Source organism: Haliotis cracherodii, unplaced genomic scaffold (genome assembly GCF_022045235.1).
Source record: "Haliotis cracherodii isolate W230 unplaced genomic scaffold, xgHalCrac1.p SCAF_8, whole genome shotgun sequence".
Taxonomy (NCBI): Eukaryota; Metazoa; Mollusca; class Gastropoda; order Lepetellida; family Haliotidae; genus Haliotis; species Haliotis cracherodii.
The window spans coordinates 49,928,706-49,946,513 of record NW_027266341.1 but is presented as its reverse complement, the minus strand read 5'-3'; the positions used below and the strand labels follow the sequence as shown (position 1 = coordinate 49,946,513).

Below are 17,808 nucleotides of genomic sequence, written 5' to 3'. Positions count from 1 at the left end.
AGACAATCCAGTGATATCATGAGCATCAATCTACACAATTGGGATATGACACCATGCAACCAAGTCAGCGAGCCTGACCACCCGATCCTGTGAGTTGCCTTTCACAACAAGCATGGGTTGCCATGGTTACTGAAGACGATTTTTAACCCAAAACTTCATAGGTCCAAAAAGATTTAACTTCCAGATTAGTACAGCTAGAAGAGTGAAAATTCTAACAGGGCAAGATGCCGAACATCTTCCCAAGGCAAGAGAGTTAACTGACTTTAAAAATTCAGTTTCCACCCTTGCCGAACAAGGCTAGAATTCCTGGGCTAAATCGTATCGCCACCAGTTGCTATTATGAGTTATGTCCCCTCTATGCCTCTCCTATGGGCCAATCAGATTCCACCTCTCGTATCACTTGCATTTGATTCAAACAAAATGGCGGCGCCCAGTCAGGACGATCTGGTCGATAATCAAGATCTAAATTGTGATAAAACTGGTCTTACTTCGCGAAGTGCATCAAATACGTGAGCACCTTGATTAAAACCATGAAAAGATTTGGAAAATATCTGTAGGCAACGAGTTGGAGGTGCACATTTTGCAAATCCTGCAATCGACCTGCAATTGGACTATGCATAGACTCGTTAGTCCAGCCAAATTGTAATTCCATAATACCAGCCTAGTTCGGCAAGGGTGGAAACTGGACTTTTATAGTCAGTTAACACTCTTGCCTCGGGAAAATGGATATCGAAAGATAACTGATGCTTTTTTGTTTGAATAAAATGTATCCAAATTGGTTAATTTGATGCTCATAATGTCAATCACTGGACTGTCCAGACTTGATAACAACAGACCCCCATCATATAGCTGGAATATTGCTGAGTGTGACATTAAACAACATTAAACAAACTTTGTTTAATGGGATGATTTATAAATCAATTAATCACGTTAATAGTATTTCAGAGTTTATGTTCTAAGAGGGCAAGTTTAATAATAACATGAAAAAAACTGATCGATATCTACAAGATTGAAAGTCAGGATCATACTCTATGTAAGTAATTTAAAACACTGTGTGATAATAATCAGCTTAAAGTCAGTACCGTAACCAATCCAGTTGCCAAGGTAACAGCTCCTGCAACCTCAATTCTCTTTGCCATGTCACTGTCAGAGAACTCCTTTGTTTCAGGACAGTGTGTGTCAGGATTGATGTCAACAGAAGATACACCAACTCCTGATGCCGCGACAGATGCGTCATATTTCTCGAGGATCGACGCCATCATCAGACTCAGTACTGCGATACATCCTGAAACACGGTACAGCATCACTGTCTGATTAAACTCTGTGTACTTGGGAAGTGCCAGGATTTACGCATGAATATTGAAAACAGACACAAAATCATCCAAACATGCTGAAGGGCATTCACAGAGATACATGCTTCGGAATGAATGCAAATATTTCATAATTCAGTACCACCTACAATTAATTTTTGTAGGTTATCATTTAAAAATCCACCACAGAGCTCTAGATAACTTTTTGAGCAATTGAGCTTTTACTCTAGGGTTTCTTTTTTATTTGGGTTATTACATTTTTCATTGGGTAACCAATACTTTTTCACTCATCTATTCACCACTCTATTGGGTTTTTCCCAAAATTAGTGAACATTTTAAGATTTAAAAAATATTAAATCATAAATGTCTCAGATGTATATAACTGTTCTAGATATATAGGCTTGTTACGGAAAGTAAATTAGCTCGTAATTGTGTTTCAGAAATTAGTTCCTTTGAACGCATGCTGAAAAAGCTTTAATGGGTATTTACGAGTGCTGTTTTTATAAATTTTGAGTTTTTCATTTAATGCATGCGTTTCTGAACGAAAGATAATTGAAAGTACCGTATTTGACGTAATAAGCGCTTTCAAAATTAGAAATAGGGGGCTCTTATTACAAATTATATTTTGGTGGAAAAAACAGAGTTGAAAGATAAATTTAGTGGTTTATGCTGACGGCCTGAACTGTTTATATACGACTGAGATATTTTTCCCGAATTTAATTGCCCATAATTAAGGGTGCATATAACACACGAGTGCGTATTATACATGAATAAATAAGTCTTGTTTACATTGATCAATCGGAAGGGGAGCTAATTGGGATTGTTCACTTGCCAATATCTTAGAAAATATCGCCGTGGGCACTTATTAGAGCCGGGCGCCTATTACGTCGAATACGGTAATTGGGTTTTGAATTTTTGGGGGGGTATTTTACGCAAATACACTGCTTATCTGTAGCTCTGATACCTAGACAGTAAAATGCTTCACAATCTTCTAGCACTAGCACTCGCACTTCATGTCAGTTTGGGAAATCCCAGACAATTTTTAAATAACGGCCTTGGAGCTTGCGAATGTTATGTCACTTGTGGTAGAGAACTGAACAGTGTCCAGCTTTTCAAACTTCTATGGGACCTCCACTGTTTAACCTGGGACCCCAACAGTTAAAAGGCTTTGTGTCCTCTGTACCCCCAATACAAATAACCCACGTACATCCCTGACTGCGCATTATTTATGTATCCATAGGCATAGGATCTGGTGCTGTGTTTTAGCGCTGTCCCACTTAAAACTTCGGTATTTTTCATTCATTAGGCCAGGCGTTTTATATTTTTCGGATTACAGACGCGCCGACTCTAATTTTTTAGAAAATGTAAAAAACAAAACAAAACAGATTTCCATTTTTTTCCCCTGCCGATAACCTCATAGTCAGTTATTTTATTTGTTATCACCTTTTAATAAAAAAACATATGAGTTTACTGTTGTAAACTAGTAAAGAGATACATAATCGATCTTTGTTGATCTCGAAGCCGACAATAGCCTCCCTTGACAATTGTCTGTGTTGTAAGTGGTAGAACATTTATTGTTACAAGGGGCTTTATCATCTCAAATGGCAGTCTTTTGAGCACAGAATATGTTCATAAAGTATGCCAGAGGCATTCTGCATTAAAAAAATGCATATGGCTTTTTTCCCCCTCCTCAAACCCTGGACTTTGGGCTGAAAAATCCGTAATCCTAAAAGTAAAAAAAGCCTGGCCTTAGCATGATCATGATGATCAGATCAGTAGCAGTATTAACTGATTAATCCGGAAGTTGAAAAATATATATTTATTTTTTTACTACTTACATCATGTATTTTGAATCTTAACCCAAACATTTTGTAAACCAATAAATAAAAAATAAAAAGTCTTACTTGTCATCATGGTCATGAGACAAAAAAATTTTTTATCAGATTTTTAAAATCAGAAAATGCTGCAAATGTATGTAAGTAACAGAGACAATACTAATATTAGTATTAATCAGTTGGATGGCACCAGCTGGTGGCATGTGTGGCAGCACCTGTTCATTTCACAGGGGCCATCTCAAATGTTTTGGTGACTTAAATTATGTTTACCATAACAATGCCCTCCTCTCTGATCTCCAGGCAATCCAGGCATATCTGGAGCTCATGTCAACCACACACCCTGCACATCAGGCATTCATGATCACTGATGCCGAGAGTGTCAAGCTTTGGTTTATTCATAAAGTGGCGTTTGACATGTCCCATGTCCTGCGTGGATGTATTGATCAGCGTCATATAAGCAAGCAGTCTATAAAAGGTTAAAATAGATGTGTGTTGTAGCAAGACTCGTACATACACTTGACAAAACATGACATGTTCACTAGGGCTGGGACAATACACCAACTGTGAGATCCGATACATGTCATGACACCTTCCTCATGGTCCGATCACGATATTTGCATGTGCTCTAATTGTGGTGCGTAAGCCATCTTTGTCATAGACAGGATGACCAAATACCTGGCGCACTGATGATTTACAGTTGGCAGTGTCAAGTATGGCACAACAAATGAAAATATTTAGGTTTTCACTATTACCTTGCACTACTGATTAGTGTTTAGTGAAAGCATACATTTAAGGTTAGATTTGATATTTTTTTTACTTAGTGTGTGACTGTGATTGTATAGAATTAAAAAAATCATGATCCACCGATGCATTGATGAATCGTCCCACCACTAATGTTTACAAATAAGTTACCATCACTTCAACCCAATACCCAACCCAATTCAAAAGCGCAGACACGCACGCACACACGCACGCACGCACGCACGCACGCACGCACGCACGCACTTTTCTTTCAATTCCAACAATAGTGTCATGAATATATCTAGGTGTTCTCAAAGGCCAATAGTAAGCCCTAGACCTACATCCAATGTTGGCTAAAATTCTAAAATTGGATTAACAGATTAAGAACGTTCCAATGCAAGAATCAATAAATATTAAATTTTACAATATTCAATGCATGCAATGCCAAAGAGCCTCTGAACATATGACAACATATAAATCATAAATTCCTAATTTTGGAAATTCCAAAAGATAATGATGCTTTTCCCCCAAACAAAACTGAACATTCCATAGAGACCACTCTACTCAATTTACCTCCATAATGTCAAACTTATACATCATCCTTTTGAAAAGTCTGTGGAAATTAAGGAACTGTTGTGGCTTGCAAGATTATCCAATAACATATACCGTATTCGACGTAATAAGCGCCCGCTCTAATAAGCGATATTTGCTAATATATTTGCTAGTGAACGATCCCAATTAGCACCCTTCTGATTGATCAATGTACACAAGACTTATTTATTCGTTATAATACACACTCGTGTGTTTTATGCACCCTTAATTACGGGCAATCAAATTCTGGAAAAATATATCTTTCGTGTATAATACGCACAGACTTTTCTCTTGTATCATTTCAAACTGTCAACATAAACCACGAAATTTACGATCTTTCAACTCTTTTACCAAAATTATATTCTAATAAGAGCCCCCTATTTCTAATTTTGAGAGCGCCCTGGGCGCTTATTATGTCGAATACGGTATACAAAGTGTTGTGAAACAAGTGTTCAGACACATCCTGAGACATCAGTCTGGCAGGCAGGTTGTTGAACATGTCGACAAGGCGGCCTCACCCATAGACACCTGTCTGCCGGTCCCCACAAAGAAGTAAGTGAGGGGGGCAAAAAGGGAGATGTAGAGGCCCACCACCGGCGTCAGCGTCGACAGCTTACCGAACGCCATTCCTGGAAGGGGAAGAAACAGATAATAACGCATGCAGAGAATAACCCAGAAATAAAATGTGTACAAGGAAGTAGAGATTAATTGTTTGAGTGAATTAACTTTTAAAGAATAACCAACAACTAATGAATGGCATTAAACCCCAAGTCTTTGGCATGGGACTTACAGCATTTATTCAAGAGGGACATATACTCCAAAATCCGAAGTAGAGTAGGTTGTCCTATATATTAATCATTGACTTTTTAAGAGATTTGTTTGTTTGTTATTTAACACCCCTCTCAGCAATGTTACACGCAATTGGGATTGATGACATGCATCAACCAAGTCAGCGAACCTGATTGCCCAATCCCGTTAGTCGCCTCTTACGACAAGCATGGGTTGCTGAGTGAGTGAGTGAGTATGGTTTTACGCCGCTTTTAGCAATAGTCCTGCAATATCACGGTATGGACACCAGAAATGGGCTTCACACATTGTTACCAATGCCGGGAATCGAACACGGGTCTTCGGCGTGACGACCGAACGCTTTAACCACTAGGCTACCCGACCGCCCCCATGTGTTGCTGAAGACCTTTTGTACCCTTGATCTCAGACATGGTTGCGCCAATGTGATTTTCCTGCTCATATTTAAGTAAAATGACTGGTCCCATGGCCTTCCATGTAAATCACTTCTTTGTGACACAGGGCAGGTTTTCTTTGAATTCTCTTTGGACGTGGCTTCACAGTGCAATGTGTGGACTCTTAACAAGAGCCGCTACAGAATATGTTTGCCACTATTTTCATTCATTCAATCCAAGGGGTCAAGGATAGAGTAGGGTGTAACCTTCCACAACCCAAACACAACTCACCATAAGAACCGTAAATATGTTTGATGTATGTATGTAATATGTAAATATGTACTATCATGACAGTGTATATGAAATACATAAATATGTATTATGTATACATAAACTGAGAATTTTTCTTGTGATATATCTAGTTTCTGTGATGCTATTGGGTGGCAAGCAGATTCCATAATTGTACCAATATTTGTCTAAATCAGACATCACCTGACAGAGATCCACTGCACTGCTGCAGGTGAATTTTTTGCATATTATATATTGTTGATAAATGAGCAGGATAGAGCAATTTATGGGTAAATCACAGACTGGTACAGAGTATAGTGATACACCTAATGTTTAGGGAAATACAAAAGTCTCAGTCTGTCATGCCACAGCCTCTGACGCAGCCTATTGTAATGTGTCAGTGAAGTGCCATAAGAGCAAAATTAGGTCAAACTGATGGATTGATTGACAGATGTCACTATTTGTACATCAATATGATCACAGTTATTGTTAATATTAGCATGATTGGATTCAAACAGAAAATGAGGTAAACTTTGACATTTGAGTCATTGTTCATGTGATAAACATGATAAATGCAATGGTAATGCTCACTGCAAATTTGAAATTTCAAAATACAGTAAGCTACGGTTATAATGAACTGAAAGGGACCACTTATCTTAGTTCTTTATAACCGTAGTTCATTATAAGCATATATACAGGATATATACATCATTATAAGGTCAGTTTGTTATACATGTTAGAAGTGTGTTCGTTTTAAATGTAGTTTACTGTAAAACCAATACTTTGTTCTTATGAGTAACCATCATCATGGTCATCACAGTTCTTAGAATTTCCGTCTATTGTTTCTAAGAATTTCTCAGTTGATAAGCAGAATTATGGTCATGAGACATCATTCGTGTGACAAACATGATAAATGCAATGGTCTTCTTTACAAGTTGCTCACTGTAATTTCAAAAATTTCAAAATAAACCATCATCAGATAATGTTCTAAAAATGTCTGTCTCACGTCAGATGTTCTCCCAATTATACAAGCCTTGGACCACAGCGCCCCGACTAGCCCCTACACCTGTACTCAGTCAAGTTGATTTTTGTGTACCCATGCCAAACAACTGGTTAAGAGGAAGTAACGTCCAACTGTGTTATCTCGAACTTCTTTATCTCAAATGTACTGATATCTCCAACCAATTCTCCGGTCCCGACCGCCTCACTATATCAATACATATAAAAACATATAAATCTGCTTATTTGAGACGAAAATACATAATGCTATCACAAGTGAGTGAGTGGGTTGGGTTTAACGCCCGTTTGAACAGTATTCCAGTTATATCACGGCATGTCAGCTTAATGTGGGAGGTAAGCCTGAAGTGATGCAGGTCTCAGACGTTTTCCACTTCAGTGAAACCCACGAGCACGAGTATGGTGTTTACAAACCGAGAAACATAATCGGGGCAAACCGGGATTCGAACCCACAATCATAGGTTTCTGGCGTGCCCAAGGGATGCAACTCTGCGCAGCGAATCGCGGAGCATTAGACAACTGGGCCACCCGTGCCCCCATGCTATCTCGAACACTGGACTGGGTCCCAACTTTGACATAGGGGGGTGCCTTTATCTTGAGGTTGGCATTGCTACATAAAGTTTTAAGAAGCGCAAGTACATCTAGTACCTTTCTCACCGCAGTAAAAGTACAGAGCAATCTAACTAACTGTTCAACCAAACATGTACTTATCTTTTAATCAAAAGGTTATCTTTATAATGTTTATTGACAAATATAAGATATATAGCTATGCGATAAATCACAAAGAAAAATTAAGAACGAAGGATGGTTCATTTCACGATAAAACATTGTTCTATCATGACGTCATTTCTGGTGAATTGAATATGCACTCACAACTTGTTGACATCTAGGATAACATTATTTTTTAGAGAGGGGAGTGTCCAGAAAGTTGTTTCCCATAGATGTAGCTGGACTACGCAGATAAACTCAGTGGACAAACGATCGCAACCAAAGTCACCAGGGGACATGGGGGAGATATGACCAACAGTATTAGGAGAAAAGTTAAAGATAATCAACGTGAAGATTGTGAGAATATGCGGGAAATACCAAACTTAATCCATCTGTTCACAAAATGGACGTGTCCGACATTTCAGATTGGATTCTATTCAGGGTCAGTCATCCTCATTAAAATTTGAATAAATATTTTTTAAGCTTGTACATTTCTTGAACATCCTTAAAGAGACTGTACATTATGTTGATGTTTAAATAATATCTCATATAAGAAACAAACAACTCACGGAAGTCATTAATTTCTTAAATAAATTGTCACAATTGTTTTTTAATCACTGCCGGCGAAACATGTATCACGATGTATGTTTCAATTTGTCATCAGATACACTTGTTGTGTCCTTAATTTCTTGTGTTTGCAATTGTATTGCTATGTTACTATAATCATGATAATACTGTTACGTCATCTGTCTGGATGTTTGTGCCTCGTTATCTCGATTGTCTGGGTAATCGAAGTTACAACACAGTCCTGCTGAGGTTGGAGATAACACAGGGTTTGATTGTATGTTAAAGCTGTGACAAGTACTCTAGCCTTGCTAAGAGTGATTTCAATCACAAGCTGCTTATGGAATACCTCAAGGTAACTGATCAGCCCAGCAATTCTTGTTAATCAGGTGTAATAGTATCAATTTTTAAAGGATAAGTGTTATTTTTAATATATTATATATTTTTTATATTACTGGGTAAGTGAAAACTGTATACTCATTTTTCAAAAAAGACATGATATAAATAGTGAGCAGTGTTAGAAATTGGCCCCAAAGCCTGTAGTCTTGCCAAACTGCCCAATAGTTAAAATATCATAAGGAGCACCTGTTAAATTGAAATTTGCCCTTTTTAAGGGTTTTGCTACATGTTATCATTATAAAGATTAGTGGACTAAAAATGTTAGTTTCTACCGCTGGTGAGTATAAATGTTAACAATGATATATACATGATATATACACTATAACATTCTTATCAAATCCATATACCAAGTTAAGTGTGAAGCAAGGCACAAATTATTGATTATGCATGTGTCAGCCTCTAATAGATTACAGCATTAACACTGGTTCTTGATACTCCAAATATGGCTGCTATGGATCTTTGCCAAGGTGTCATTACCTTTGTCAATTTTCATTATACAACATGGCACACCATGGTTGACTTTTTATCATGGTATATACCATGGTCTCAGTTGTCATAACCAATCATTGGTTATTGTAATGATAAACCGTGGTGCCATTTACCATTTCCATCTGTGAACCATGTTTTGCCATGGTATACCATGGTCCTTTCAGCTGGTATTTCATGGTCATTGACTATGGTATACCATGTCCGCGAAAAATGGCACCACAGAATTTGGGCGGTGAATGGTCATGGACCATGGTCATTATCGTAGACCTAGTGTATTTGACCCTGGTTGACCATGGTACATCATGGTATTATTGGTTATTCACCATGGTATGTATACCTTGGCATGGAGACCATGGTATATCATGTCTGCAGTAATTGGCACCACTGAATTTGGTGGTAGACCATGGTATATGTGTATTTGACCATGGTAGACCATGGTGTATTTGACCATCATGTCAACCATGGTCAATTAAATTTACCATGCTAAACCATGGTGCCAATTACCAGCAGTGGTAAACCATGGTCAAATTTACCATGCTAAACCATGGTGCCAATTACCGGCAGTGGTAAACCATGGTCAAATTTACCATGCTAAACCATGTTGCCAATTACCAGCAGTGGTAAACCATGGTCAAATTTACCATGCTAAACCATGGTGCTAATTACCGGCAGTGGTAAACCATGGTCAAATTTACCATGCTAAACCATGTTGCCAACTGCCGGCAGTGGTAAACCATGGTCACATTTACCATGCTAAACCATGTTGCCAATTACCAGCAGTGGTAAACCATGGTCAAATTTACCATGCTAAACCATGGTGCCAATTGCCAGCAGTGGTAAACCATGGTCAAATTTACCATGCTAAACCATGTTGTCAATTGCCGGCAGTGGTAAACCATGGTCAAATTTACCATGCTAAACCATGTTGCCAATTGCCGGCAGTGGTAAACCACGGTCAAATTTACCATGCTAAACCATGGTGCCAATTAACGGAAGTGGTAAACCATGGTCAAATTTACCATGCTAAACCATGGTGCCAATTGCCAGCAGTGGTAAACCATGGTCAAATTTACTGTGCTAAACCATGGTGCCAATTACCAGCAGTGGTAAACCATGGTCAAATTTACCGTGCTAAACATGCTAAACCATGGTGCCAATTACCAGCAGTGGTAAACCATGGTCATATTTACCGTGCTAAACCATGCTGCCAATTACCGGCCACTAGTAAACCATGGTTAAATTTACCATGCTAAACCATGCTGCCAATTACCGGCAGTGGTAAACCATGGTCATATTTACCATGCTAAACCATGCTGCCAATTACCGGCAGTGGTAAACCACGGTCAAATTTACCATGCTAAACCATGGTGCCAATTACTGGCAGTGGTAAACCATGGTCAAATTTACCATGCTAAACCATGGTGCCAATTACTGGCGGTGGTAAACCATGGTCAAATTTACCGTGCTAAACCATGGTGCCAATTACCAAGCTCTTAAAATCCTTTTTGATGGTGATGAAAGCTAAGTAACTGTGTGGAAACCTGAAACACGACTGTTTTAACACCTCTACATGCTAAACGTGATAGAAAACCTCACACGTCATTGTATTAAGTTATGGACCTGCATGCACTACCTTAATTACCCATGGCTTTGACTATGTACAGTAGCTTTGCAGTGGAGTCATTGTCACTTATAAATGTCAGTAACCAACGAATGAGGACACTGTCTGGTTCCAATGAAAGCGAGTGAGTGAGTGAGTGAGTGAGTGAGTGAGTGAGTGAGCGAGCGAGCAGTATTTCAGTTATATCAAATAAACACAGCATCTCAGCTTGATGGGGGAAAATCTAAAACTTTGGAAAAAGCCTCAACCATGATCACAAGTTTATCTCCAAAGCAACAGTACACTGCTTCCTGAATTGCATTGCCTGAGGAAATGCACCACGAGCTACGCTAACAACGAAGCTATTCAACCTTGTAACGATCATGACAATTCGTCAGCATGTTTAGGTTTCACTGAGTGAGTGAGTGAGTGAGTGAGTGAGTGAGTGAGTGAGTGAGTGAGCGAGCGAGCGAGCGAGCAGTATTTCAGTTATATCAAATAATCACAGCATCTCAGCTTGATGGGGGAAAATCTAAAACTTTGGAATAAGCCTCAACCATGATCACAAGTTTATCTCCAAAGCAACAGTACACTACTTCCTGAATTGCCTGAGGAAATGCACCACGAGCTACGCTAACAACGAAGCTATTCAACCTTGTAACGATTATGACAATTAGGTTTCAAGCATGTTGCTTTAGTTTCATTCTTATTTTACAAGTCATATCACTGATAATGCTGTATAACAGTGCGTGCATCATGGATATTTACATTACATGCATAGCTAAACTGTGACTTGTCAACACAAAACAGGCTGTGATCATGTAGTACATCTAAGTACAAACCAGCACAGAACTACCGGTTAGTCACAGTGAGAACAATATTCATGATATTAACTGATGCTGAGTCTGAGGAATTAATGACTCACTGCACCATGTACACATAGCATTCATATTAACCATACCTTACACTGTTAACATTCTGCTTAGTAGGCAGTGTTCACAATTAAAATGTCCGAGGGTCCCCGAAATTTTCTGCCACAGTATTTTTAGTGCATATTCACGTCAAATCGTTTGGAAACTTCTCGACTATAAATACTAAAATGAATCCGAGGAGGTTCAAAAGCAAAAGCTAGCTGTAGACATATGTTTGTTACTAAGCAGCTATTTTTAGAAGTGAACTTGATATGTAATTTCAACACATTTTGCAATATTTGACTGACGAAAATGCCATTGTATCATCTTGTATCATGTATTGTATCGTTGCATGCAAACTCACGATGCACGGGTGCACTGATGTATTGTTTGACCCCTATTGATTTCTGATTTGGAACAATGATAAGACCAGAATTTTATATTTCTTGGTTTACAAATATATAAAAAAAATAATGGTTGGTACACTGGTAGGTGGAAAAATAAAAGTAAGGAACACAATTCACCGTTTTGTTTGTTTATTTAGTTACTGTCTAGGAGGCATTTTTAAACATGTGCTTATGCCACCCTTTCACTATGACCACGAATATCCCGAATCACCCCGAATCAAAAACATTCAAAATTTGTGATGATTGCCAATTAATGCAAACTTTCGTGGCTAATCGGGTGGAAAAATATGAAGAATGCCCGGAATGGGTTAAGAAACATGTACGAATTAATTGTATTGGGATGTTTTCGGGTTGTGGACATGAAATTTTGGGAGCCATGAATTGCAAAGAATAGCCAAGCTTGCAAAAGAATTGATTACGAAGCTGTTACGAAGCATAAGAATTAATGACGAATGGATTACGATACAGCCACGAAATTGCAATTCGGGGACACATCCACGCGAACTGTGCGAATGCTTGGGAATCAAATAAAATTCATTTAAGAACTTCAAGAAATGATTGAGATTTATCTACAAACATGAAAAATTTCCTATTCGGGGTGATTCCCGATATTCATGGTCATAGTGAAATGGGGGCATTAGCTCCACTGCATTAGTTCCCCTACAGATGCACACACTTTGGCTTGTGCGCACATGCACCACTTGGTGTTCCTGCAGGATGTGACCGTCTCCGTTGTCGATCGTCCACCTGGGGAGCAGAAGGTCCTTGGTCCGATCTCCGGCCGCGTCATACAAAAAGACGTTAAAAGATGGTACTTCTTGTTACCCTGTCTGGCGCTCGGCATTAAGGGGCTAAACAAGGACTGGTCGGCTCGGAGTCAGTATACTGTGTCTGAGTGGGGTGTTCATGTTAAACATGTGCACAAGCATCACTTGGCATTCATGCACGGTGTGAAATTTCATTGTGATTAGCTACATAATCACATCATTAGTTCTCGTAACATTTGTCAGTGAGGTGGGTTGAAACTGGGGTTCTCAAACCCTTATAACATGTATAAGAAAGGTGTTATTTTTGTAATCACCACCCAGCAACTGTTTAACTTAAACATAGACACAACAAGTACACTGCTTGTATAGTATTGTCTGCACGATGTTTATACCAAACTGTTTTCATTGATTTTAAAAGTCTCTCATAACCTCCTGGCAGTTTTTGTACTTATTTTTAGCTACTTACTGTTACATATTAATCTGTTCCTAGTACCTTAGAAAACTTACAACTTTATTGATAACAACTTCTGGTTTATTGCATATAGTGATGTTTCAATGTAGATTCTTACACCGTTATCAAGCTGGAGTGATGACAATAGAAGGATGAGAGGTATATATGTATGACATGTCATGAGTGAGTGAGTGAGTTGGGTTTTAATGCCGCCTTTAACATTATTCCAGTTATAACATGGTGTGTCGCTTAATGTGGGAGAAACTTGAAGTGATGCAGGTCTCAGACATATGTAACTGTTCTCTACATTGGTTGTACGTTTCAACGTGCTGTCATTGAAGCCCGAGAACTAGTGATATGGTCACTGGATGTATGAAGATATAGTGTAGTGCACCTCACTGTCGCACAATTATTCAAATCAATATGTAAAGCACACTGAAAGGCTTGCATTGGTGCCGCCTTTTTTCAGAATAAGTGTGTCTGTCAACAAACGAGAAAAAAGGTCATGTGATAAGCCTACTCACACTGAAAAAGGTGAACGAAGTAGAGTAAGTTGGGGGTTATCGGCTATTGTATGCTAACACTGGCTTAAGGGGTGGGTGGGGGTGGGGGATTGGGGGATTTTTTTATGTCCTGGGGTCCTTAAATTTAATCCTATTCCAATAGTATTTGGATCAGGGACTGACCTAATTTTGAATTTTTAACATTAGGGTTACGAAAACGACCCAATGACATTCACAGTTATACTTGTACAGTGCTGTTTATATAAATCTTAATGAAGCTTTATGACGTTAATGAAAGTAAAAATGAGCATGCATGAGCTGCTGAGAGATTAGGCCTAAATTACACAGGAGTGAGGAATGTCATTGCATGATACTCAACAGGGAATAGAGTGAGCATGTATTGAATCATGCATTTGTGCCTGCAGACACACAATCAACATGATCACATCTGACAATTGGCCTTCCCAGGTGATCATACATACTCGGATATAGTCCTGTCACCAGAGCATTTCACCAATAATAAGGCTATTTATCATGATCAGGTCTATTTCATAAGAAATAATATGTTGTATTTTATCATTTTTATGTATATTCTGCAGATATTTCCAAATACCAATAGTGGTTCACAATTATAAAATATGTAAATAAATTCATTAATCCACAGACTAGTCAGATATGTGATATAGCGTTGTCTATCCTTGGTACTGGTAAATTCAGTAGCAGGTTCTGTTGCAATGTTGCCTAGGCCAGCCGGAAGGCATTACGTCACTAAGAAGTTGTCAGTTAAGGTAACACTTATTGTATGCCAATGTATGTGACAGACAGACAGACTTTATTCAGTACTGTAGGCCCTAGGCCCATATTCCAAACAAGATGGAAAAAAAATTATATGTAAATGCTGAATAAGCAGATGGAGGAAAGAATGCTTTATGATACAGGGAGAGGCATTTGCTTCTAACCCTTGTACTTTACAAAGGAATTTAATCAAACATTTAATTCTCGGTTAGGAAGAGCTGTCACATGTCAACAATACATGTAATTCATCCTCAACATAAACTAAGCCTCTGGGATTGCAGAATAAACAGAACCATTCGGTATATGGAGTCTTAGTATGGAGGCTGCATTCAACAGCACGACTGAAGTCATTACACTGAAATTTTGTTAATATTTTCAATTGATGAGAAGTCACAAGTTAAATTGATGACAAAATAGGTTAAATGTACCGTGCACTTATGTTTAACAAATAACACTTGTTGTATGTAACTGGTGTGTGTATGTTGTATGTTTAACAATACTTATGGTAATCATGGTAATCAATGTGAATATCACATGAATATTAACCCATGGTAATTGGTAATAATAGGATTAGCAAGACCAGTATTTATAGCTACAGCTTTATTAAACAAAATATAACAGACAGTGTAGTGCTACGACATAAGGCATGTACTTTTTCTAGAATCCTCATGCCTCAGTAGGTGTTATTTAATGCATAAAATTAAACATTGTACTCAAATGAGGAATGCACTGTTCTGTCATTACTGAATAACATCACTAAACAACATTACCAAAAAGGGTTGGTAATCATGATGACAGTCCCCATCCATCCATTATGATTTTACTGGGACTCTGCTAAATCCAGTTGAATGACAGAGCTCATGTAAGTGACTTTCAAAGATTTCAGCAATATTCCAGGAATACTATTGCAGGGGGAAACCGGAAATAGGCTTCACGATCATGATGATCATATTGCATCTGTAGTGGGACTCGATTCTTGGTCTTTGGACTAACATTAACAAGCATAGGCTTTAACCACTAGGGTACCCTAGCACGAACATCGCTCCAATTTAAGGGGGTCTTAAGGTCTGTGCTCCTATACCAGATCTGAACTAAGGGAACCGTAAATCTTGAACTTGTAGCATTAGAGCTACAACAAGGACCCCTTGACTTCCGTGTTTCATTTTGAATATTCAGCATGCATGCACAAATTAATCAGTATTCATGCAACTCACCCTGCGGGATCATCATTATGCCGACAGTTATTCCAGCAACAACATCACTTGGCAGATCCTGCTTCAATTTGTAGTTCTTAAACATCTTTATAAAAGGCAGATTTCTGGAAACGGATTTCTTAAAAGTTCTGCTTGTGCATTTCTTAGCAGCCCAGCTCTTTAGCCTTTCTCGTACTGTTGGCGTCTCGGGCTTTTTCCGAAAGGCCTCTTCAAAATCCACAACTTTGACAAACTTGCGATCATGGCTGTCCAAGTCAGTATTCCAGGACTGAAGTGCATTCCCTTCTTCCCCTATCCCTGATTCCACAGTCATTCTCAGGGTTATTTCTCAACTGAACTAGGGCAAATCAAGTTGTACCACTGAAGACACTGAAACATTAAAATGCCATTGATCAGCTGTCATTGCTGAATTTTTCCAGGTGTGTCAGATAACATGCATATATTTATATCCCATTCACAAAAAGATGACACTCAACCACTATATTCACAGAAAATAAATCACCATATTTCACGGATCAATCGACTGAATATAAAACAGGAAATTATTAGCAGATCCATATTCACGCAGCGTACGTGTAACAGGTGCGCTTTCAAAATGTGGATTTCCACGTATACGTGTATTCATACGCAAGGTATTACTTAACAGAGGTGTAAATCATGGTGTCAGTCGAGATCTGTCTGGCCACTTCACAAAGTATTCATCACCGTGTAACGCGTGACACCTAATAAACTACCTGAATTAAGAATACTCCAGTATCAGTTTCTAATCCTTGTCAGATCATTACAAATTTGGATCACATAGAATACGACATTATGTAAGTCCTACCGATTAATGTTGACGTCACATTGTCTTTGCATCTCTGAAAGCTCTGTAAAGTCTGTGAAACATTTTCAGGAGCAGCCGACAGTTCTTTTGAACATCACTGGTGTGTGACAAGCACTTTTTCAGGCGAGTGATTCCTCTGAGGCGAGATTGGGTTTCACTTCCTGTCCACGTGAGGGAATCCCGTTTGTAAATAGCCCTGACAGTTCTATCTAAACTCTCATTGGATGAGTGATCTGACCTTTATGATGGACCAATCAAAACACCGTTTACTAGTTCCATGATTTTCCACGATTGCTCGTGAAAGTCCGTTAACCTTTACGGGAAAAGTGAGTGGCGACCTACCCATTCGTCACCACTCGCCCCTTTCCGTAACCTGCTGGTCACGGAATGACAGGGGTTGGTCACGAATGCCCACCTTCAATATCGACACTGAGGTGAGCGCGTGAAACCTACATAATAGGGAGTTGTTTCCCTTAGGCCACCTACCATCAGCACTTCTACAGGTAAAGCTTGAGAGAGGCGTGACTATGTCATACTGATTTGATGAAGCGAGTTTTAGCTAGGTTTGTTCAGAGACGATAAAATAAATTATTTTATGGTCTTTGATTTCTTGTACAAAGAAATGAGTGAGTGGGTTCAAATTTTTCACATGAATGAGCGAGTGTACCTAATGCAGGTTACCGTGTACTTAGGATGTTTCAGAGGGTTTTAAAGTGTACCGATTTTTATGGATCCGATAAACTATAGATAGATATAGATGAACGGATGGATGGATGGATGAATGGATAGGTAACTTATTATTTTTTACAGCATTGTTTGTATTCTTAAAGGTGTGGTGTGATGTTGACATTTCTTATTTCACATGTACAGTACGTACGCTAGACAGGGAAATAAAAATGGCCGTATATGGTTCGTTTCGTAAATAAATAGTTAAAAAAAACACTCATTAACACCACACACGGCGATATTCATGCTATATGACGGCGTTCATCATAGCAACCATCGATAGTAACCACGACAGGGTTTTCCTCATAGTAATGGTTAAATATCAGTCGGGGTCTTTCTCATAATGTCGCGGTCTTTCTTATAGTAACCATGTCGGGTTCTTCCTTATAGTAACCATGTCGGGGTCTTTCTCATAGTAACCATGTCGTGGTCTTCCTCATAGTAACCATGTCGGGGTGTTTCTCATAGTAACCATGTAGGGGTCTTCC

At 38.7% G+C, this 17,808-nt stretch overlaps 1 protein-coding gene across 1 annotated transcript in view; it reads right to left on the bottom strand.

Moving 5' to 3' along the window:
• The window catches only part of LOC139450284 (prestin-like), a 35,839-nt gene extending 19,102 nt beyond the window's left edge, over window positions 1-16,737 (bottom strand). Inside the window, exons 1-4 of the mRNA XM_071231964.1 lie at window positions 16,595-16,737; window positions 15,769-16,137; window positions 4,996-5,106; window positions 1,083-1,285 (exon numbers count right to left, since the gene is read on the bottom strand). Of these exons, the coding sequence (XP_071088065.1) occupies window positions 1,083-1,285; window positions 4,996-5,106; window positions 15,769-16,081 (627 nt within the window). The 5' untranslated portion in view covers window positions 16,082-16,137; window positions 16,595-16,737. The remainder of the gene's footprint in view (window positions 1-1,082; window positions 1,286-4,995; window positions 5,107-15,768; window positions 16,138-16,594) is intronic.
• Window positions 16,738-17,808: the final 1,071 nt, after the last annotated feature.